This window comes from Megachile rotundata, chromosome 3, assembly GCF_050947335.1.
Source record: "Megachile rotundata isolate GNS110a chromosome 3, iyMegRotu1, whole genome shotgun sequence".
In the NCBI taxonomy this organism is placed as follows: domain Eukaryota; kingdom Metazoa; phylum Arthropoda; class Insecta; order Hymenoptera; family Megachilidae; genus Megachile; species Megachile rotundata.
Genome location: NC_134985.1, coordinates 7,935,867 through 7,960,001, shown reverse-complemented (window position 1 = coordinate 7,960,001; position 24,135 = coordinate 7,935,867). Strand labels below are relative to the sequence as shown.

The 24,135-nt window shown below is 47.0% G+C and overlaps 1 protein-coding gene across 16 annotated transcripts in view; it reads left to right on the top strand.

Annotated features, from left to right (window-relative positions):
• Positions 1 to 24,135, top strand: part of sls (sallimus) — a 171,363-nt gene that overhangs the window by 116,982 nt on the left and 30,246 nt on the right. For 10 of the 16 annotated variants that reach the window (XM_076529445.1, XM_076529444.1, XM_076529439.1 and 7 more), the window contains 2 exons: positions 1,290 to 11,498; positions 11,942 to 23,929. The exons of 3 other annotated variants lie outside the window; for them this stretch is intronic. In XM_076529445.1, coding sequence (XP_076385560.1) covers positions 1,290 to 11,498; positions 11,942 to 23,929 — 22,197 coding nt within the window. The remainder of the gene's footprint in view (positions 1 to 1,289; positions 11,499 to 11,941; positions 23,930 to 24,135) is intronic. 3 more of the 16 variants (XM_076529448.1, XM_076529447.1, XM_076529446.1) reach the window with 2 other exon arrangements.

Here is a 24,135-nt window from a genome sequence, read left to right as displayed (position 1 = left end):
TTGAAGATTGTTACGTTCCTCTTTGTTGTTTATTGTAGTAGCAAAGCACGATGTGTAACAGATGAACGTCTCCTTTTCCTCTTCTTCTCTTTTTTTTTGTTTTTTATTTTTGTGTTCATGTTGGTTTGACTTCTAGCCGGCCTGTTCTATCTTTTACTACTGCCACTACACTATATTCACACACACTCAACACTTTAAACGACGCATGCAACACATCTTGCGATTCACCACTACTACAAAATAAACAGATAATTCCAGAGACATCGTAATTCAACGATGAGAACACAGGAACACGATTATTTTTTATAGTGAATACATACTTTGGAAACGGTGGTTCACTCCTTCAGGACGAAATTTTGGTAAATTTTGCTATTGCATTAATAATATTATTAGATACAATACAATAAAACTTCCAGAATTATTAAGAAAATTCTACATAACTTTGCAGTGCATTCATTAAAAAATTTATACTTTAAACATTAATTTATGTTTGAAAATATTCGAAAAAATATATTTGAGACATTTTTTAATAGTTTATATTGTTAAAATTTTAAAGAGTGAGGTTATACAAAATTCTACAGCGTTGTATTACTATTATGGAATCTACTTTCATTATATTATCAGCATTTTGAGTCATCTTCTGTTTGCACGAACTTAGAGTCACGAAATGGCGGCGCCGCCATCTTAGCGCCCGGAGTTTCACGAGGACGCCCGAAGACGCACGACTCATCGCGCGTCGAATAAAACTCCACTTAAAATTCCAAAATAGTAATCAAACTGTAATTTATAGTATTTTACAGACACAAAATGCTATCTAAAATAAATTCCCCAGCAAAGGCCAAAAATATTTCCTCCTGAAAGGGTTAAATGACACAATAAAACGAAAAAGTGTACGATACCTTTGGAAGCCGCGTAGAATTGAGAACGAAATAAAAAAAACACCGCTGATCTGTCCGCTGTTGTTAAACTGTTCTTTTTTCCAGCACGTTGTTTCTTTTTCTTTCTTTACCAACTCCACAGCAGCTGGTCCGCCGTGCACCGTAGATTTTCTTTCTTCTTTATTTTTTTCTTTGCCGCTCTTGTTTCGTTGACGCACGAACGTTCTGTTGTCTGAGCAAACAAAGCATCCGCTCAATGGTACGTCGCATGATATCTGCAAGAGAATGGTTTACGTCTAACAAAGAAAGGAAACGAATGCTAGAGCGAGCGAGCGAGCGATAAAGGTTTTATTGTACATCGTGAGACACTCGCGTTTGATTGACACGAAAATTCTCACATAATTTCCACAGAATACGAGGACACACGGCAGACACACACAACACTGCGCGCACGAAAAGATACAAAACCGAGGGAACAGATCGAAGAGACAAAGGAAGATAGGGACGAGGGGGTTCAGGTTGTAAAGATCGAAGAGATCGAGGAAACGGAACAAGAGAGGAAGAAGAAGAAGCGAAAGGACGTCGAAGAAATCGAGGAAGAGATCGAAACCGTGATCGTTGAAACAGACTCGAAGGGCAGACTGACTCAAAAGCAAAAGAAACGCGACGATTTAGAGAAACGCAAAGACATTGAGGAAGAAGAGGAAGAAATAATCATAGAGGAGATCAGAAAAGGCTTGAGACCCAAACGGCCGAAGATCGGCAGAGATGAGGTCGAACTCGAGGAGATCGAGGAGTTCGATGTGACAGAAGATAAATCTATGCCGTCCATCATGGTGAACGTCCCCAGCCAACGTCACCAAGTGGTGCCCCTACACCGCACCACCGAACAGGCACCTGGTAAACCCGACTTAGAAAAAGCGAAATTAACCGTCGACACGATAACCCCGTTGACGGAGCACCTGGTACCCGTTCAAGAAAAAGAGATCAGCGACATCAGCCAAATCAAACCCATCGAACGCAAAGCATCCCTGTCCATATCGCCAGTGGAGCCTTATTCCACCACGGAGACAACGGTCCAAGCATCCACCGGCGAGTTTGCGGACACCTTCAAACCCACATCCTACGAGGCAACGCCAGGAATTATACCATCCGAAGGTGTTCAAGTCAGCGAGACCTTGGTCAGCGACACCCACGTGTCGCTGTCCGTGAGCAAGCAGGAGATTAGCAGGACGGCGGAAGTTAGCATGACTGTTCAGGAGGCTACCACCGTGTATGAGACTATGGTGAGCCAGACGGAAGTTCCGACCGAGGACTTCGTGTCGCCACAGACTGTCAAGGCTGAAGACAGCATACTACCTCAGGTAGGGTTGTCTGTGTATGAAGTGCATGAAGGTTTGATGGAAGACAAGTTAGAACCCATGAAGACTGTACCGACTAAGCCTAGAGTCAACGTGACAGCCGTTGAACCGCTGGTTGTCGAAGAGGTGCGTGCAGAGGATAAACCAGGGAAGTATTATCCCGAGTTGATTGTTCCAACAGAGACTGCCACGCAGACCGTCATCTCTCAACGACAGAGAGTTACCGAAGAGATGCACGCACCTGAGAAAGAAGGCGAGTACGTGCCTGGAAGACTGCCTCCCAGTCAGACGGCGCAGGTTGGAATATCATACGGAAATGAGACGGCTGTGGTTCAGCAGAACGTTGTGCAGGAAAGCGAAGGAGTGTTCGTTTCTGAGAAGAAGACGGAGACCTTCGAAGCTGTCACCAACGTCACCCTGCTCGAAGGAGTGTCCGTGTCCACGGTTCAAACTCAGGACACCGAATCCAGCTTGACCATCGAGGAGACCAAAAAAGCCGTGGCCGATTTAAACATCATCGAAATGACCCCTGCCGTGACTGTCGAGACCATAACATCTGAAAAGGAGAAGGAGTATCAGCCGGGTGACAAGCCAGCGACCAAAACGGCGGAGACGACGATATCTTCGTTGGAAATTGGATCCATACAGAGCACCGTGGTCCAAGAATCGGAAGGGGTTTATCAACCTGATCAGAAACCAACGAAGGCTCTGGCGGAGACATCTATCAGACCTGAGGAACACGTGATGGTCTCAGAAATACAGACAGCGGATTATCCGTCGGACTTCAGAGAGGAGTTGAAGTATGTCCAAGAAAGCGGAACGGTGTCCGTACAGTTGACGGAAGCTAAAATGATCCAGGAGACCTTGACGCACGACCGGGAGGCGAAGATGGAGGAAATGGTGAAACCCGAAGAACGTCTGGTGGACACTACTTACGATGTGAACAGAAGCGTCGAGGTGTTCCAGACAACCTCCGTAGAGAAGGAAGCAGATCTACGCATCTTCGAGATGCCGGAGTCCCATCGTGGTAAAACTGTACCCACACACCCTGTTGTGTCGCTGGAGGTGGAGATGACCCAGCCAGAGGACAATTTGGGCGAAGTGAAGAAGGAGGTGCCTTCGTCCGGTGTGGCGAAGATAGAACCCATTAGCTTGCAGGAGACCGTCGTTGGAGAGACGGTAGTCGCCGAGAATTTGGCACCTGTTGAAAAAGACAAAGCTCCTGATACCAGAGTTGCTGATGTCACCATGAATGAAATTGAAAGCTTGCACACAACTATGGTGATCGCCAGCGAGAAGGAGGCGGAGTACACTCAGGTCACCGACGTGAAAGGAGCGTACGCTAGCACGGAGTTCACCACACAGGTAGCCCCGATGCTAGAGGAAGTCAGATCACACTCACCCACCGAAGAGTACGTACCTGATCAGAAGCCAGCCTCCGGAGTGGCGCAACCATCACACGTTCCTTTGGAAAGCATCACTGTGGCCATGCAGGAGCTAGCTGAAAAGGAAGACTTGTATAAAACTGACGTGCGACCAGATCAAAAGACAGCCAGCATGGCGCTGACTGAATTAACATCAATTAGTATTCCTGAAGTGATGCAAGTGGTCACTGCGACCAGCACGGAGACCCTGAAGAAGGAAACCTTGAAGGAAGAGAAGGGCAGAGTGGAGGTAGAGGAACTGTCATCGACTATCATTTCAGAAGTGATTTCCAACGAAACGGAAGATGTCTTCATCACCAAGGCTGCACCTAAAGATCAGAAAGCGGACTTCAACGTCTCTGGCAGAGAAGCTGCGGAAACTTCTCAAGTTACAACTATGACAGAAACAGAAGACCTCACTGTGAAACGCCCTGAAGAACACAAGGGCAAACCACAGGTGGACGAGTTGACGCCACTCATGGTTTCAACTGTGGTTTCTGGAGAAGCTGAGAAGGAGTTACCGGAAGCTGAAGTTCCGAAAGAGAAGACGGCTCAACCGAGCATGCTGGGAAGAGACGTGGCTGAGACGATGCAGGTACTGACTGTGACCAGTGCGGCCGAGCTTGCAGCACCGAAAGCCCCTGAAGAACAGAAAGGAAAGCCACAAGTTGAAGAACTGGCACCATTAACTGTGTCGCAGGTTGTTTCTCAAGAAGCTGAAGGAGTATTACCAGCACCTGAAGCTCCAACCGAGAGGAAAGCTCAGCCAGATATGACGGGAAGAGACATAGCTGAGATGATGGAGGTGGTGGCAATGGCCAGCTTAGACACCTTGGCCGAGGACAAGAAACCCGCTGAACAGAAAGGTGTACCAGGTCTGGAAGAGTTTGTACCGTTATCTGTGTCGCAGACAGTGTCCACCGAGAAGGAAGAAGTGTTACCCAGCCCTGAAGCACCTACCACGAAGACAGCACAGCCGAGTCTTACTGGTCGCGACATAGCAGAGACCATGCAGGTTGTGACGCTGTCGACTGAAGAGGAGTTCACGAAAGCTCCAGCACCTGAGACACACAAAGGAAGACCGAACGTTGAGGAATTGACACCACTCACAGTTTCTCAAACCGTGTCTCACGAAGCAGAAGACATTCTTGAGAAACCTGCAGCGCCGACCGAGGCATCAGCCCATCCGGCATTTTCGGGAAGAGAAGTCGCTCAAACCAGTGAGCTGCTGCTCGTGACGAACGTGGGCGAGTTGGAGAAACAAGTTCTACCTGATGAACAGAAAGGACAGCCACAATTGGACGAATTGACGCCGCTTATAGTATCACAGACAGTGTCAGGAGAAGTTGAGGAAGGCTTACCAGAGGCTGAAGTGCCTAAGGAGAAGACGGCTCAGCCGAGTATGTTAGGAAGAGAGATAGCAGAGACCTCGCAAGTTCTGACAGTGACCAGTGCTGAAGAACTTGCTGCGCCAAAAGCGCCAGAAGGTCAGAAAGGCAAGCCACAGGTGGAAGAGCTAGCACCGTTGACTGTCTCCCAAGTTGTTTCTCAAGAAGCGGAAGGGGTGTTACCTGCACCTGAAGCACCCACTGAAAGGAAGGCCCAACCTGACATGACAGGAAGAGACATTGCTCAAACGATGGAGATATTGACAATGACGAGCGTTGATAAACTCACCGAAGACATAAAACCTGATGAACAAAAGGGACTTCCAGGATTGGAGGAGTTCGTTCCTCTGTCTGTGACACAAACCATATCCACCGAAATGGAGGACGTGTTACCTAGCCCTGAAGCACCGTCGACCAAGATGGCTCAGCCAAGTCTGACCGGTCGCGACATAGCGGAAACCATGCAGGTGGTGATGATGACCAGCGAGCAAGAGCTGGTGACAGCTGTTGCGCCCGAACAACACAAAGGAATACCGAACGTCGAAGAACTGACACCACTCACGGTTTCACAAACCGTGTCCCACGAAGCAGAAGACATTCTCGAGAAACCTGCAGCGCCGAGCGAGGTGTCTGCACATCCAGCATTCTCAGGAAGAGAGGTTGCTCAAACCAGTGAGTTACTGCTCGTAACGAACGTGGGCGAGTTAGAGAAACAGGTCCTACCTGATGAACAGAAAGGACAGCCACAATTGGATGAGCTAACACCGCTCATAATATCGCAGACAGTATCAGGTGAAGTTGAGGAAGGACTACCAGAGGCTGAGGTTCCTAAAGAGAAGACGGCTCAACCGAGCATGCTGGGAAGAGACATCGCAGAGACCACACAGGTGCTAACCATGACCAGTGCCGAAGAGCTTGCAGCACCCAGAGCACCTGAAGAACAGAAAGGAAAGCCACAAGTTGAAGAACTGGCACCGTTGACTGTGTCGCAGGTTGTTTCTCAAGAAGCGGAAGGAGTATTACCAGCACCTGAAGCTCCTACAGAAAGGAAGGCTCAACCTGATCTAACAGGAAGAGACATAGCTGAAATGATGGAGGTTGTGGCGATGGCCAGCTTAGACACCTTGGCCGAGGACAAGAAACCTGCAGAACAGAAAGGGGTTCCAGGCCTAGAGGAGTTTGTACCGCTGTCCGTGTCACAGACAGTGTCGACCGAGAAGGAAGAAGTGTTACCCAGCCCTGAAGCACCCACCACGAAGACGGCACAGCCGAGTCTCACTGGTCGCGACATAGCTGAGACCTTGCAGGTTGTGACGTTGACGACTGAAGAGGAGTTCACGAAAGCTCCCGCGCCAGAAACACACAAGGGTAAACCCAACGTTGAAGAGCTGACATCGCTCACAGTTTCTCAGACAATATCGCAAGAAACTGAAGAAGTCCTAGAAAAGCCTGCAGCACCCAGTGAAGCAACTGCCAAGCCTGCGTTCACTGGAAGAGAAGTCGCCCAAACCAGTGAGACGCTGATTGTGACCAACGTTGGAGAGTTAGAGAAGCATGTACTGCCTGAGGAACAGAAAGGCAAGCCACGAGTGGATGAACTGACTCCTCTCACGGTATCACAGATAGTGTCAGGAGAAGCTGAAGAACGCTTACCGGAGGCTGAAGTGCCGAAGGAAAAGACAGCTCAGCCGAGCATGCTGGGAAGAGACATCGCAGAGACAAGTCAAGTGTTGACGATGACTAGCACCGAAGAGCTGGCAGCGCCTAAGGCTCCAGAAGGACAGAAAGGAAAACCACAGTTCGAAGAACTGGCACCACTCACAGTTTCCCAAGTTATTTCACAAGAGGCAGAAGGAACATTACCGAAACCAGAAGCACCGACCGAGAGGACGGCTCAACCTGAGCTGACAGGCATGGATGTGGCTCAGACCACAGTGGTGATAAGCATGGCGGACGCAGATATGAGAATCGAAGACAAGAAACCTGAAGCACAGAAGGGTGTTCCTGGTTTGGAGGAATTTGTTCCTCTATCCGTGACGCAAACTGTGTCCTCCGAAATGGAGGACGTGTTACCTAGCCCTGAAGTACCCAGCACGAAGATGGCACAACCTAGTTTGACTGGTCGCGACATTGCAGAAACCATGCAGGTTGTGACGATGACGAGTGAGGAGGAGTTCACAAAGGCTCCCGTACCCGAAGCACACAAAGGAAGGCCCAATGTAGAAGAACTGACATCCCTTACAGTTTCCCAAACTGTGACACAGGAAATGGAGGAGATTCTAGAAAAACCTGCAGCTCCCAGCGAAGCAACCGCTAAACCAGCGCTTTCGGGAAGAGAAATAGCGCAAACCAGTGAAATTCTGGCTGTGTCAAATGTTGGGGAACTGGAGAAACACGTTTTGCCTGAACAACAGAAAGGAAAGCCGCAGTTGGAAGAACTGACTCCACTTACGGTCTCACAAATAGTGTCGGGAGAAGCTGAAGAAGGTCTACCAACAGCTGAAGTTCCGAAGGAAAAGACTGCACAACCGAGCATGCTGGGAAGAGACATAGCCGAGACCACACAGGTGTTAACTATGACCAGTGCCGAAGAGCTTGCAGCACCCAAAGCCCCTGAAGAACAGAAAGGAAAGCCACAAGTCGAAGAACTGGCACCATTAACTGTGTCGCAGGTTGTCTCGCAAGAAGCAGAAGGAGTATTACCAACACCCGAAGCTCCTACTGAAAGGAAGGCCCAACCCGATCTGACGGGAAGAGACGTGGCTGAAATGATGGAGGTTTTGACCATGGCCAGCGTAGACACCTTGGCCGAAGACAAGAAACCGGATCAACAGAAGGGTGTTCCTGGACTGGAGGAATTTGTACCTCTATCCGTGTCACAAACGGTCTCCACAGAAAAGGAAGACGTTCTACCCAGCCCTGAGGTGCCTACAACCAAGGTAGCGCAACCGAGCCTCACAGGTCGTGATGTGGCGGAGACCACTCAAGTTTTAGCCATGGTCAGTGAAGAACAACTAACAACCCTAGCTCCAGAACAACAGAAGGGAAAACCAAACGTAGAAGAACTAATGTCCCTCACGGTTTCCCAAATGGTGTCGCACGAAGCTGAAGACGTTCTGGAGAAGCCTGTGGCTCCAACCGAAGCAACAGCTAAGCCCGCCTTCTTGGGAAGAGAAGTGGCCGAGACCAGTCAAGTTCTTACTGTCACAAGCGTTGGAGAGCTTCAGAAAGACATGTTACCCGAAGAACAGAAAGGCAAGCCACATCTGGACGAACTGACACCGTTAACTGTCTCTCAGATAGTGTCGGGAGAGGTTGAAGAGCGTCTGCCAGAGGCAGAAGTCCCGAAGGAGAAGACAGCCGAGTCGAGCATGCTCGGAAGAGACATTGCCGAGACCACCCAGGTGCTAACCATGGCCAGCGCTGAGGAACTTGTGGCACCTAAAGCCCCTGAAGAACAGAAGGGCAAACCGCAGGTAGAGGAACTGGCACCGCTAACAGTTTCACAAGTGGTGTCCCAAGAAGCGGAAGGAACACTGCCAATGCCAGAAGCGCCGACAGAACGAAAGGCTCAACCCGATCTGACAGGTAGAGACGTGGCTCAAACGATGGAGGTGTTGACGATGGCCAGTTTGGATACTCTAGTCGAGGAGAAGAAACCTGCTGAACAAACGGGTGCTCCAGGATTGGAGGAGTTCATACCGCTGTCCGTTTCCCAGATGGTGTCCACGGAGAAAGAGGACGTTCTACCTAGTCCTGAAGTGCCAACCGAGAAGATGGCTCAACCGAGCCTGACTGGCCGCGACGTGGCGGAGACCACGCAGATTTTGACCATGATCAGCGCCGTGGAACTGACAGCGGAACATGCACCGGACCGACAGAAAGGTGTACCTAACGTCGAAGAACTGACTTCTCTGACCGTTTCCCAAACCGTGTCACACGAAACTGAGGAGATACTGGAGAAACCTGCAGCACCAAGCACGGTGACTGCCAAGCCTGCGCTGTCAGGAAGGGAAGTAGCCGAAACCAGTCAAGTTCTGACGGTATCCACAGTGCAGGAGTTCGAGAAATCAGTACTGCCAGAAGAACAGAAAGGAAAACCTCGTCTGGACGAGCTGACATCCATAACAGTCTCCCAGGTTGTGTCCAGTGAACTCGAAGAGACGCTGCCATCTCCTGAGAAGCCCAGCGAGAAGATCGCCCAGCCACAAATGATCGGCAGAGAAGTAGCCGAGAAGACGGAGGTCCTGACAGTCGCGAATGTCGAAGAACTGAAGAAGCTTGAGAAACCGGAGGGTCAAACAGGAAAACCGGACGTGGAGGAGATGACCTTCATCACAGTCTCCGAAGTCATTTCCACGGAAAAAGAAACGGAATTACCAAGTGCGGAGGTTCCCAAAGAACGCACGGCAGTTTCTCAATTGTCTAGCATCGAAGTAGCAGAGACAACGGAAGTGTTGACGATGATCAGCGCTCAAGAGCTTCTAAAATCCAAAGCGCCTGAGGAACAGAAGGTGCAGCCGAAGTTGGACGAACTGACTCCACTCACGGTTTCTCACGTGGTATCCGGAGAGGTCGAAGAAGCGATGCCCACCGCAGAAATTCCGAAAGAGAAGACAGCGCAACCCAGTCTGATCGGAAGAGACGTCGCTGAGACCCTGCAGGTGCTGACCATAGCCAGAGCCGAAGACCTGGTGTCACCTAAGGCTCCAGAAGAACAGAAGGGCAGACCACAAATTGAAGAGCTGGCGCCGTTGACGGTGTCACAGGTGGTCTCCCAGGAAACGGAAGAGACACTGCCGTCGGCTGAGATACCTGTCGAGAGAGAGGCTCAGCCGAGTATGATAGGCAGGGACGTGGCTCAGACGACGGTCGTACTGAGTATGGCGCACGTGGACGAAATGGCGGAAGCCAAGAAACCCGAAGAGCAGAAGGGAGTGCCGGGTCTGGAGGAATTCGTATCTCTCTCCATCTCACAAACGGTATCTACTGAGAAAGAAGACGTGTTGCCATCTCCTGAAGTGCCTACAGAGAAACTGGCTCAGCCTAGTTTAACCGGTCGCGATGTGGCAGAAACCATGCAAGTGCTCACCATGATAAGCGCCAAGGAGCTGACAACGGACCAAGCACCCGAGAAACAGAAAGGAATACCCAATGTCGAAGAATTGACTTCCCTCACCGTCTCGCAAGCAGTGTACCACGAAACTGAAGAGACCTTCGAGAAACCTGTAGCACCCAGCACGGTGACTGCCAAAGCTGCCCTAACAGGAAGAGAAGTAGCAGAAACCAGTCAGGTGCTCACCGTATCGAACGTAGAAGAGTTAGAAAAATCAGTATTACCCGAAGAACAGAAAGGCAAACCGCGTTTGGATGAACTGACGTCGTTAACAGTCTCACAGGTCGTGTCCAACGAACTGGAGGACACTTTGCCATCACCTGAGAAGCCTAGCGAGAAGGTCGCTCAGCCGCAGATGATCGGCAGGGAAGTCGCTGAGAAGACAGAAGTTCTGACAGTCACGAACGTCGAAGAAATGCAAAAGCTGGAAAAACCGGAAGGTCAGAAAGGTGTACCAGATGTGGAGGAGATGAGTTTCATTACTGTTTCTGAAGTAGTCTCCACGGAAGCGGAGAAGGAGCTGCCTGCGCCTGAGGCTCCCAAGGAACGCAAAGCTCTTGCACAGTTCACTGGCTTAGAGGTGTCTGAGACATCGATGGTGCTGACGATGACCAGCACGGAGGAGCTTGCGAAGCCGAAAGCACCCGAAGAGCAGAAAGGAAAGCCTCAATTGGAGGAGCTGTTGTCGCTGTCGGTGTCAGAGGTAGCTCTAGGCGAGGCCGAGAAGGGACTACCAACTCCTGACAAACCTACTGAAGAGACCGCCAAACCTAGCCTCCTGGGTATCCAGGTCGCCGAGAAGTCTCAAGTGATACTCTCCTCGATCACCGGAGAGCTACAAGAAACCGTCAAACCGGACACCAAACAGATAATACCCGAACAGATTCCGTTCGAGAGCATAGAACTGTCGCAGACGATGACCCAAGAGAAAGAGAGTACGTTCGTTGTCGAGAAGAAGACAACGTCCGCGACGGCCGAAGTTTCATTCCGCGTTTCCGAGAGTCTCGAGGTGACTCAAGTCACGGCCACCGAGAAAGAGTCGAAAGAGGTGATAAAGGGAGTCGCTAAAGAAGCTTCCGCCCAACCGGACGTGATCGAACGTAAGGTCGCGTTGAAAACGGAGGTCCAACCCGAGGACGTGGCTTCGGAGTTCAAAGTGAAGAAGCCAGAAGGCAAGACTGCCAAGGGTGTGGACGAGATCCAACAAGGTGTGATCGTAACCGAACACCTGAGTGCGGGTGAGCTTGAGTCAGAACTGCCCGAGTCTGTAATTCCTTTCGCTAAGTTAGCGAGCGTTTCTATCGAGGCTGACCACCTGGAACACGTTGTGGGTGAGTATTATTGCTATCAAGGTATAAAAGTACTTTCGACGGGACGGACTGCGACGACGACGGTTAGGCACCCAAAGATGCATGGACGATAGATTAACGTTTCTTGAGAGATATAGGGGACGTCGAAGCTGAACGTTGAATACGTGCTGGCAGGTTTTACGGAACGTAGGGTCGCGTAGGTATGGTAGGAATGATGGAAGGTAGGTATATATCGTGGACACCACACGATACGACACACAGGACACATTCACATTATACATGATTATGATAACGATACGGTACCCAGTACACGAAACAACATACAATGGCCCGGTGAGAAAAATGGGGTTTGTCGCGATAATGTGTGAGAAGTCAAACCAAAAGTAAAGAAAGCAATCGAGCAAGAATTTGCCACCAGTGGACACAAGTTAATCGTATCACACTTTGTTCTGTATACATTTCAGAAACCACAGAAGCACCAGCGCAACAACATCACATCACAATCACACAACACACAACAAAACACGATTTGCCACAGCAACAATCGATTGAGTCTGATACAGAGACAATTGAGGAGTACACAACGAAATTCAGGCGCGGTAGCACCGAGGACGAGACCGCGGCTGTTAAAACAAAGAAAACGATTGTAAGAAAGAAAAAGCCGAAAACAACGGCTGAAGAAGACATTGTCGTCGTCATCGAAGAAGAACTTGAGGATGTTAAACCGAAAATACCGTCGATACCGAAGAAACAGTTTATGCCGATTGAAGAAGTCACCACGGTGACGGACGTCGAAGAGATAGTTCCGACGAGAATCGACGAAGTTGAAGAGACCACTCAGAAAGAAGAAGAAAAGGTAGAAGTGAAAGTGACAGAGGTTCAGGAAGACAAGAGGAAAGTAACGAAGAAACGAATCGTGAGAAAGAAAGGAAAGACCCGTCAAGTGACGGAAGAGATCACGGTAGAGGAAGAAGGAAAGGCACCGGTAACCACGGTTGTCACGAAACCTGTCGAACACATCGAACAGGTGGAAGAAGAAGAAGTGCCAGAAGAAGAAACAGAACCGATGACACCACTGAAATATGTGACACCTACTGTGCAACAGGTAGAGGAACAAGTGACCGTAACAGAAGAAGTAACTGAAGAAGGTAAACCAAAGAAGACAACCAGAAAGAAGAAAATTACGCGCAAAGGAAAAGAACAACAAGTTACGGAGGTGGTCACTGTTGAGGAGCAAGGAAAGGCTCCGGTCACCAGTGTCACTGAAGGACCAGTTGAAGAAGTGGTTGAAGAGATAGTGAAGAAACTACCTGCACCACAGTACGCCAAGCCTTCAGAAGTTGAGGAAGTTAGGGAACAGGTGACCATAACGCAAGAGGTTACACAACTGGGTAAACCGAAGAAGACCACTAGAAGGAAGATCATTAAACGCAAAGGTCAAGAGCAACAGGTAACAGAGGTTGTCACCGTTGAAGAGCAGGGTAAGGCACCTGTTACCACAGTGACCGAAGGACCGATAGAAGAAGTGGTGGAAGAGACAATCAAACCACTGCCAGCTCCAGAACGAGTGAAACCAACCGAAGTTGAAGAAGTGCGCGAACAGGTGACAGTCACTGAAGAAGTCACGAAACTAGGTAAGCCAAAGACGACTACCAAGAAGAAGATTATTAAGCGCAGAGGAAAAGAACAGCGTGTGACGGAAATAGTCACTGTTGAAGAACAAGGAAAGGCGCCAGTTACAACGGTCACTGAGGGACCGGTAGAGGAAGTGGTTGAAGAAACAATCACACCTTTGCCTGCACCGGAGTATGCTAAACCTTCTGAGCAAGAGGAGGTTCGTGAACAAGTAACGGTGACTCAAGAAGTGACTAAATTGGGAAAACCAAAGAAAACGACTAGGAAGAAGATTATTACACGGAAAGGAAAAGAGCAGAAGGTTAAAGAAATCGTCACTGTTGAGGAAGAAGGAAAAGCGCCGAAAACAACTGTGACTGAGGGACCTGTGGAAGAGGTGGTAGAGGAAGAAATCAAGACACTTCCTGTACCGGAGTTTGTGAAACCTAGTGAAGTTGAAGAGGTGCGTGAACAGGTGACGGTTACAGAGGAGGTAACTAAAGAGGGTAAGCCAAAGAAGGTGACTAAAAAGAAGATCATAAAGAAGAGAGGCAAAGAACAACAGGAAACTGAAGTTGTGACGGTTGAAGAACAAGGAAAGGTACCTGTTACTACTGTGACTGAAGGACCTGTTGAAGAAGTTGTTGATGAAATCATAAAGACATTGCCTGCACCGAAACACGCTAAACCTTCAGAAGTAGAGGAAGTACGTGAACAGGTAACGGTGACACAAGAAGTGACGAGATTAGGCAAACCGAAGAAAACCATTAAGAGAAAGATTATCACACGTAAAGGTAAAGAACAAAAAGTTAAGGAGATTGTCACGGTTGAAGAGGAAGGTAAAGCTCCGGAAACAACTGTCACTGAGGGACCGGTAGAAGAAGTTGTGGAAGAAGAAATAAAAGAACTACCGATACCAGAGTTTGTTAAACCAACTGAAGTTGAAGAGGTGCGTGAACAGGTGACTGTCACGGAAGAGGTAACTAAAGAGGGTAAACCGAAGAAGGTGATCAAGAAGAAGATCATAAAGAAGAGAGGCAAAGAACAGCAGGAAACTGAGGTTGTCACGGTTGAAGAACAAGGAAAGGTACCTGTTACTACTGTGACTGAAGGACCTGTTGAAGAAGTTGTCGATGAGATCATAAAGACACTACCTGCACCTAAACATGCTAAACCTTCAGAGGTTGAAGAAGTACGCGAACAGGTAACAGTGACGCAAGAAGTGACCAAACTAGGAAAACCAAAGAAGACTATTAAGAGGAAAATTATCACGCGTAAAGGAAAAGAGCAGAAGGTTAAAGAAATTGTCACGGTTGAAGAAGAAGGAAAAGCTCCAGAAACAACTGTCACTGAGGGACCGGTAGAAGAAGTTGTGGAAGAAGAAATAAAAGAACTTCCTCTACCAGAGTTTGTTAAACCAACTGAAATTGAAGAGGTGCGTGAACAGGTGACGGTCACAGAAGAAGTCACCAAAGAAGGTAAACCAAAGAAGACAACTAAGAAGAAGATCATAAAGAAGAGAGGCAAAGAACAACAGGTAACTGAAGTTGTGACAGTCGAAGAGAAAGGTAAAGTGCCAGTTACAACTGTGACCGAAGGACCTGTTGAGGAAGTTGTCGATGAGATCGTAAAGACACTACCTGCACCTAAACATGCTAAACCTTCAGAAATAGAAGAAGTACGCGAACAGGTAACAGTAACGCAAGAAGTGACCAGACTAGGAAAACCAAAGAAGACAACCAAGAAGAAGATAATCACTCGCAAAGGAAAAGAACAGACGGTTAAAGAAATTGTCACGGTCGAGGAGGAAGGAAAAGCTCCAGAGACGACAGTGACTGAAGGACCTGTAGAGGAAGTTGTGGAAGAAGAAGTAAAAACACTTCCTGTACCAGAACTTGTTAAGCCTACCGAAGTCGAAGAAGTGCGTGAACAGGTGACGGTTACAGAAGAAGTAACCAGAGAAGGTAAACCTAAGAAGACAATTAAGAAGAAGATCGTAAAGAAGAGAGGTAAAGAACAACAGGTGACTGAAGTTGTGACAGTTGAAGAACAAGGTAAGGTACCTGTCACTACAGTGACTGAAGGACCTGTTGAGGAAGTTGTTGATGAGATCACAAAGACATTACCTGCACCTAAACACGCTAAACCTTCAGAAGTAGAGGAAGTGCATGAACAAGTAACAGTGACTCAAGAAGTGACCAAATTGGGCAAACCAAAGAAAACAACTAAGAGAAAGATCATCACGCGCAAAGGAAAGGAACAGAAGGTTAAGGAGATTGTCACGGTGGAAGAAGAAGGAAAGGCTCCGAAAACAACTGTGACTGAAGGTCCAGTTGAAGAAGTTGTTGAGGAAGAAATAAAATCACTTCCTGCACCGGAGTTTGTTAAACCAACTGAAGTTGAAGAAGTCCGCGAACAGGTGACAGTGACAGAGGAGGTAACCAAAGAAGGCAAACCGAAGAAGATAATCAGGAAGAAGATTATTAAGAAGAAAGGTAAAGAACAGAGGGAAACAGAGGTGGTTACAGTTGAAGAACAAGGAAAAGCACCAGTCACCACTGTCACCGAAGGACCAGTTGAAGAAATCGTTGATGAGACCATAAAGGAACTGCCGGCACCAAAATATGCTAAGCCGTCAGAAGTAGAAGAAGTTCGCGAACAAGTAACAGTGACACAAGAAGTGACCAAGTTAGGAAAGCCGAAGAAAACAACTAAGAGAAAGATTATCACTCGTAAAGGAAAAGAACAGAGGGTCAAAGAGATTGTTACTGTTGAGGAGGAAGGAAAGGCTCCGGTAACAACTGTAACTGAACGACCTGTGGAAGAAGTGGTAGAAGAAGAAATAAAGACACTTCCAGTACCGGAGTTTGTGAAACCCACTGAAGTTGAGGAGGTACGTGAACAAGTGACGGTTACAGAGGAGGTGACCAAGGAAGGAAAACCAAAGAGGGTAGTCAGGAAGAAGATCATAAAGAAGAAAGGTAAAGAGCAACAGGAGACAGAGGTGGTGACAGTCGAAGAGCAAGGTAAGGCACCTGTTGTCACCGTAACAGAAGGTCCAGTTGAAGAAATTGTTGATGAAACTGTAAAAGCATTGCCTGCACCTAAATATGCAAAGCCATCAGAAGTGGAGGAGGTGCGAGAACAAGTAACGGTGACTCAGGAAGTGACCAAATTAGGAAAGCCAAAGAAAACAACCAAGAGGAAGATTATAACACGCAAAGGCAAAGAACAGAGAGTTAAGGAGATCGTCACTGTTGAAGAGGAAGGTAAAGCACCAGAAACGACTGTAACCGAACGACCTGTGGAGGAGGTTGTAGAAGAAGAAATTAAAACACTTCCTGTCCTGGAGTTCCTTAAACCAACTGAAGTTGAAGAAGTGCGCGAACAAGTAACTGTCACGGAGGAGGTGACGAAAGAAGGCAAACCGAAGAAGGTAACCAGAAAGAAGATCATAAAGAAGAAAGGTAAAGAACAGAGAGAGACTGAGGTGGTTACAGTTGAAGAACAAGGAAAGGCACCAGTAGTCACCGTGACTGAAGGACCAGTTGAGGAGGTTATTGATGAAACTGTGAAAGCGCTTCCTGCTCCTAAGTACGCCAAACCTTCAGAAGTAGAGGAAGTCCGAGAACAAGTAACAGTGACTCAAGAAGTGACTAAGACAGGAAAACCAAAGAAGACAACGAAGAAGAAGATAATAACACGCAAAGGAAAACAGCAACAGGTTAAAGAGATTGTCACTGTTGAGGAAGAAGGAAAAGCTCCGAAGACTACTGTGACTGAAGGACCAGTAGAAGAAGTTGTCGAGGAAGAAACAACAACGCTTCCAGTAGAGGAGTTCTTGAGACCAGCTGAGGTTGAGGAAGTACGTGAGCAAGTGACGGTTACAGAGGAGGTAACCAAAGAAGGTAAACCAAAGAAGACAATCAGGAAGAAGATCATAAAGAAGAAAGGAAAAGATCAGCAGGTAACTGAAGTTGTGACTGTCGAGGAACAAGGAAAGGTTCCGGTTACAACTGTGACTGAAGGACCACTTGAAGAAGTTATTGATGAGACGGTGAAGACACTACCTGCACCCAAATATGCTAAACCATCAGAAGTTGAAGAAGTACGTGAACAAGTAACGGTGACTCAAGAAGTAACTAAATTAGGAAAACCAAAGAAGACAACGAAGAAGAAGATTGTAATACGCAAAGGAAAACAACAGCAAGTCAAAGAAATTGTTACAGTTGAGGAAGAAGGAAAAGCTCCGGAGACAACTGTGACAGAAGGACCTGTAGAAGAAGTTGTTGAGGAAGAAATAAAAGCACTTCCTGCTCCTGAGTTTGTCAAACCTGAAGTTGAAGAAGTGCGTGAACAGGTAACTGTCACGCAAGAGGTAACCAAAGAAGGTAAACCGAAGAAGACTATTAAGAAGAAGATTATAAAGAAGAAGGGCAAGGAGCAGCAGGTGACTGAAGTTGTGACTGTTGAGGAGCAAGGAAAGGCTCCAGTCACTACTGTGACGGAAGGACCAGTTGAGGAGGTTGTTGATGAGACAGTGAAAGCACTACCTGCCCCAGAATATGCTAAGCCATCTGAAGTTGAAGAAGTACGCGAACAAGTGACAGTGACTCAAGAAGTTACTAAACAAGGAAAGCCAAAGAAAACAACTAAGCGAAAAATTGTTACTCGCAAAGGAAAAGAACAGCGAGTTAAAGAGATTGTCACTGTGGAGGAAGAAGGTAAAGCTCCGAAGACAACCGTAACTGAGGGCCCAGTTGAAGAAGTTGTCGAGGAAGAAGTAACAACACTTCCAGCGCCAGAATTTGTCAAACCATCAGAGGTGGAAGAAGTGCGTGAACAAGTAACAGTGACGCAAGAAGTGACTAAACAAGGAAAACCAAAGAAAACAACCAAGAGGAAAATTATTACACGCAAAGGAAAAGAACAGCAGGTTAAAGAGATTGTCACTGTTGAAGAAGAAGGTAAAACGCCAAAAACAACTGTAACTGAGGGCCCAGTGGAAGAAGTTGTCGAGGAAGAGATAAAGACACTTCCTGTATCAGAGTTTGTCACACCATCCGAAGTGGAGGAAGTGCGAGAACAAGTGACGGTCACTGAAGAAATAACTAAACTTGGCAAACCAAAGAAGACTACCCGAAAGAAGATCATTAAACGTAAAGGTAAAGAACAGCAAGTTACTGAGGTCGTTACAGTTGAGGAGGAAGGAAAGGCGCCTAAGACAACTGTGACTGAAGGACCTGTTGAAGAAATAGTTGATGAAACGATTAAACCCTTGGCAGCTCCGAAGAAAGTCAAACCGGTGGAAGTAGAGGAAGTACGTGAACAAGTAACGGTGACTGAAGAAGTGACCAAATTAGGAAAGCCTAAGAAGACCACCAAAAAGAAGATCATTACACGTAAAGGAAAGGAACAACAAGTTAAAGAGATTGTCACAGTTGAGGAAGAAGGAAAGGCTCCCAAGACAACTGTGACGGAAGGACCTGTGGAGGAAGTTGTCGAAGAAGAAATAAAGACTCTTCCTGTATCAGAATTTGTTACACCATCAGAAGTGGAGGAGGTACGTGAACAGGTAACGGTAACCGAAGAAGTGACTAAGGAAGGCAAACCTAAGAAGACAACTAAGAAGAAGATTATTAAGAAGAAGGGCAAAGATCAACAGGTGACGGAAATCGTTACTGTTGAAGAACAAGGAAAAGCGCCTGTTACCACCGTCACTGAGGGTCCAACTGAAGAGATCCTCGAAGAAGTCATCAAACCGCTTCCTGCCCCAGAAGCGATAAAACCATCTGAAGTCGAAGAAGTGAGAGAACAGGTTACCGTTACTGAAGAAATAACCAAAGAAGGCAAACCTAGAAAGGTGACTAAGAAGAAGGTAGTCAAACGGAAAGGAAGAGAACAGCAGGTCCAAGAAGTTGTCACTGTCGAAGAACAAGGTAAAGCTCCAGTTACAACAGTTACTGAAGGTCCATCTGAAGAAATCGTGGAAGAGATAGTCAAAGCTCTGCCGGCACCTAAAGGCGCCAAGCCATCCGAAGTTGAGGAGGTACGCGAACAAGTCACTGTCACTGAAGTTGTTACCAAAGAAGGTAAACCGAAGAAGATTACTAAGAAGAAAGTTATTAAACGCAAAGGTAAAGATCAGCAGGTCACTGAAGTGGTCACAGTGGAAGAACAAGGTAAAGCGCCTGTTACCACTGTCACTGAAGGACCTGTTGAAGAAGTTATTGAAGAAGTACTGAAACCCTTACCTGCCCCTGAATTTGTGAAACCATCTGATGTCGAAGAGGTACGGGAACAGGTGACTGTTACTGAAGAAGTAACAAAAGAGGGTAAACCTAGAAAGGTCATTAAGAAGAAGGTTGTAACACGAAAAGGTAAAGAGCAAAAGGTCAAAGAGGTTGTTACTGTTGAAGAGCAAGGTAAAGCGCCTGTCACAACTGTCACGGAAGGTCCAACTGAAGAAATAGTTGAAGAGACAGTGAAAGCTCTGCCTGCACCCAAAGGTGCTAAACCATCAGAAGTGGTGGAGGTTCGCGAACAAGTCACTGTTACTGAAGAAATCACTAAGGAAGGCAAACCAAAGAAGGTCACCAAAAAGAAGGTTATCAAACGCAAGGGTAGAGAACAGCAGGTCACTGAAGAAGTCACTGTAGAAGAACAAGGTAAAGCACCTGTTACAACAGTGACTGAAGGACCTGTTGAAGAAGTTGTTGAAGAAGCACTAAAACCATTACCTGCTCCTGAAGTTGTCAAACCCTCTGAAGTGGAAGAAGTACGAGAACAGGTAACTGTCACTGAAGAAGTGACAAGAGAGGGTAAACCTAAGAATGTCATCAAAAAGAAGGTGATTAAACGTAAAGGAAGAGAACAGCAGGTTCAAGAGGTTGTTACTGTTGAAGAAGAAGGTAAAGCTCCTGTTACAACTGTCACTGAAGGTCCAACTGAAGAAATTGTTGAAGAAACAATCAAAGCACTTCCTGCACCCAAAGGTGCCAAACCGTCTGAAGTTGAAGAAGTGCGAGAACAAGTCACTGTTACTGAAGTTGTTACTAAAGAAGGCAAACCGAAGAAGATCACCAAGAAGAAAGTTATTAAGCGCAAGGGTAAAGAACAGCAGGTCACCGAAGAGGTCACAGTGGAAGAACAGGGTAAAGCACCTGTCACGACTGTGACTGAAGGACCTGTTGAAGAAGTTGTGGAAGAAACCCTGAAACCATTGCCTGCTCCAGAATTCGTCAAACCATCTGAAGTCGAAGAAGTAAGAGAGCAGGTAACTATTACTGAAGAAGTGACAAAGGAGGGTAAGCCTAAGAAAGTCATTAAGAAGAAGGTTATTAAACGTAAAGGAAGAGAACAGCAAGTACAGGAAGTTGTCACTGTTGAAGAGGAAGGAAAGGCTCCAGTGACAACTGTCACAGAAGGTCCTACTGAAGAAATCGTTGAAGAGACCGTGAAGGCACTGCCTGCACCCAAAGGTGCCAAACCATCAGAAGTTGTCGAAGTCCGTGAACAGGTCACTGTTACTGAAGAAATAACTAAAGAAGGAAAACCGAAGAAGGTTACCAAGAAGAAGGTTACTAAACGGAAAGGAGCAGAGCAGCAGGTGACAGAGGTTGTTACCGTTGAAGAGCAAGGTAAAGCTCCAGTGACAACTGTCACTGAGGGCCCCGTTGAAGAAGTTGTTGAGGAAACTCTGAAACCATTGCCTGCTCCAGAGTTCGTCAAACCATCCGAAGTCGAGGAAGTGAGAGAACAAGTCACTGTTACGGAAGAAATAACTAAGGAAGGTAAACCTAGAAAGGTGACTAAGAAGAAGGTAGTCAAACGGAAAGGAAGAGAACAACAGGTGCAAGAAGTTGTTACTGTTGAAGAGCAAGGTAAAGCTCCGGTTACAACGGTCACAGAAGGTCCAACTGAAGAAATCGTTGAAGAAACCGTAAAGGCATTGCCTGCGCCCAAAGGTGCTAAGCCATCAGAAGTTGAAGAAGTCCGCGAACAAGTCACTGTTACTGAAGAAATCACTAAGGAAGGCAGACCTAAGAAGGTCACCAAGAAGAAGGTTATCAAACGCAAAGGTAAAGAACAGCAGGTCACTGAAGAGGTCACGGTGGAGGAGCAAGGTAAAGCTCCAGTGACAACTGTTACTGAAGGTCCCATTGAAGAAGTTGTTGAAGAAACTCTGAAACCTCTACCTGCTCCAGAATTCGTCAAACCATCCGAAGTCGAAGAAGTCCGAGAACAGGTTACCGTTACTGAAGAAGTGACCAAAGAAGGTAAACCTAAGAAGGTGATCAAGAAGAAAGTTATCAAACGAAAGGGAAAAGAACAGAAGGTTCAAGAGATTGTTACTGTCGAAGAACAAGGTAAAGCGCCAGTTACAACTGTCACGGAAGGTCCCACTGAAGAAGTTGTTGAAGAGACAGTGAAGAAGCTGCCTGCACCCAAGGGTGCCAAACCATCTGAGGTTGAAGAGGTTCGTGAACAAGTCACTGTTACTGAAGAAGTCACTAAGGAAGGTAAACCGAAGAAAATCACCAAGAAGAAGGTTACGAAACGCAAAGGCACTGAACAACAGGTGACGGAAGTTGTTACCGTTGAAGAGCAAGGTAAAGCTCCTGTTACCACCGTCACTGAAGGACCTGTTGAAGAAGTCGTTCAAGAAACTCTGAAAGCACTACCTGCTCCCGAACGTGTCCAGCCTTCTGAAGTCGAGGAAGTACCCGAAGAGGTTACAGTGGTCGAGGTTGTCACTAAAGAAGGTAAAAAGAAGAAGGTCGTTAAGAAGAAGCCTAAACCAAAAACCGAAGATGAAAAAGCTCCTGAAGCTCCTGAAGAAGCTCCTGAAGAGGCTCCTGTGGAAGGCAAGAAGCCTATCAAACTTCAGCGTTTCAAGATGTCCAAAATCAAAGTCCAAACACTGGACGTACAGGAGATGTCTCTGGACAAACCTCAATTCGCACAAATTAAATTACGCAAAGCTCCAGTCGCTAAACGTCCGAGCAAGAAGGAAGAGAAATTCCCTCGTATTCTTCTGAGAAGCCGCATCATTTCCATCGAATGGCCACCGTCACCGAAATACTTGAAGTTCGAGGAACTCGAACCAAATGAAATTCAAAATGGAATATTGTCTCGCAACGTCGATGAAGCGGCCGCGTTACCGAAACCGAAGAAGAAGAAGGTCAAACGTTTGGAGAAGGAGATTGCGAAACTGGAGAAATTAGATCAAGAATTCGCTGAACTGAAGAAAGAATTGCCTCTTGAGAAGCTGGAGGAACCAGTACCGGAGGAGAAACCAGAACGCAAAGTGAAGAAGAAGAAGAAACCCGAAGACAAGGTGAAAGAAGCACTGAAGCCTCAACTGATGAGGATTAGTATTAAAGAGCAGAAGCCTATTAAACCGAAGATTGAAGAACCAGCCACTCCACTGTTCGCACAAATCAAGTTGAAGAAAGCTCCGACTAAGCCGAAGAAGAAGGCAGAGAAGGAGGAAGGCAAATTCCCGAAGATTTTGCTACGCAGTCGAATCACCGCACACGAATGGCCACCATCGATGAAGTACCCGGTGATAACCACCCTGGAGCCAAATTATGTGCAAAGTGGAATACTGTCGCGTACGATGGAGGAGGCACTGAAGCTGAAGAAGATAAAGCATAAAAAGATGAAGCTTCCCGAAAAGGAGATCACAGAGCTCGAGAAGCTTGATCAGGAGTTCGAGGAGCTGAAGAAGGTTCCTCTGGAGAAACCCGAAGAACTCGCTCCATATGAAAGAAAACCGAAACCGAAGAAACCCGAGGAGGAGGAGCCGAAGAAGTTGGTGATAGGCAAAGGAAAGCGTCGACCGTCGGAGGAAGAAGAACCGGAGACTGTCAAACTGAAGAAAATACCGGAGAAGGTTCCAAGTGTTCCGGAAGAAAAGGAGAAGGTGCCAAAGAAGAAAGATGAAGTTGATAAACCGAAGAAAGAGAAAGAAGAGAAAGAATATCCGGAGCTGAAACCGTTCGAACCTTACGACATAGAAGCTCCGGAGGTAGAATTGGAGGAGAGAGAGAAACCGGAGTATCCTGAACCCGAGAAACCGAAAGAGAAGAAGGTTCCAGGCAAAAGACCGAAGAAGGAACGTAAGACACCGGCTCAGGAGTCTGAAGAGGTTCCGATTGTGCCCGGTATTCCTAAACCGAAGGAACCTGAAGAAGAAGAAGAGATAAAGAGAAGAATTCCTGAGAGGCCACCTCCAACTGAAGAACCGGAGAAAATTAAACTGAAGCCCTGGAAAAAGGGTGAAGAACCAAAAGAAGAAGAAAAGATACCTGAAGATATCATCAAGTTCGTTCCAAGAGACGACGACATTGTCGAGACTGTAGAAGTAATCACGACCGTGGAAGAGACACCGGAGAAGAAACAGCGAAAGATTCGAAAGAAGAAAACGATCACTAAACCGAAGGACGAGAAACCGAAAGTGGTTGAAGAAACCACAATCGAAGAAGAAGGTGTCGAACCTGTAGTCACGGTCGAGGAATTCGAATTAGAGAAACTTGAAGCCGTACCGGTCGAGTCCGTCGAGAAAGCCGCGCCTGTTGAAGAAATCAAAGAAGAGATCGTAACGAGCGAGATAATCACCGAGGAAGGAACAAAGAAAACTGTGCGCAAAAAACGCGTAACCAGGAAACGCGAAGGTAAAGAACGTGTCACCGAAGAGGTGACTGTCGAAGAGGAAGGTAAAGAACCATTAACAGCAACAATAGAACTTCACGAAGACACTATATCAGAAATACACGAACAAGCTAAACACAAAAGACCAACAAAACCAAAAGCAGTCGAGAAATTGGCCGAAGGTAAGCCCATTTCTTCCCTATTACTATCATCGACGCGTATACACGGTTTACCTGTATATATGTATCTTATTCGCTGTAAACGATTTAACAGAACAGGAAACAAAGACATGAATCGACAAAAACATAACTTACTTGTTGTATCGTATACAGTTGTCAGTGCACTTGCTGACAACAACCTCCCATATCCGCTTGATATCAGTACGTGA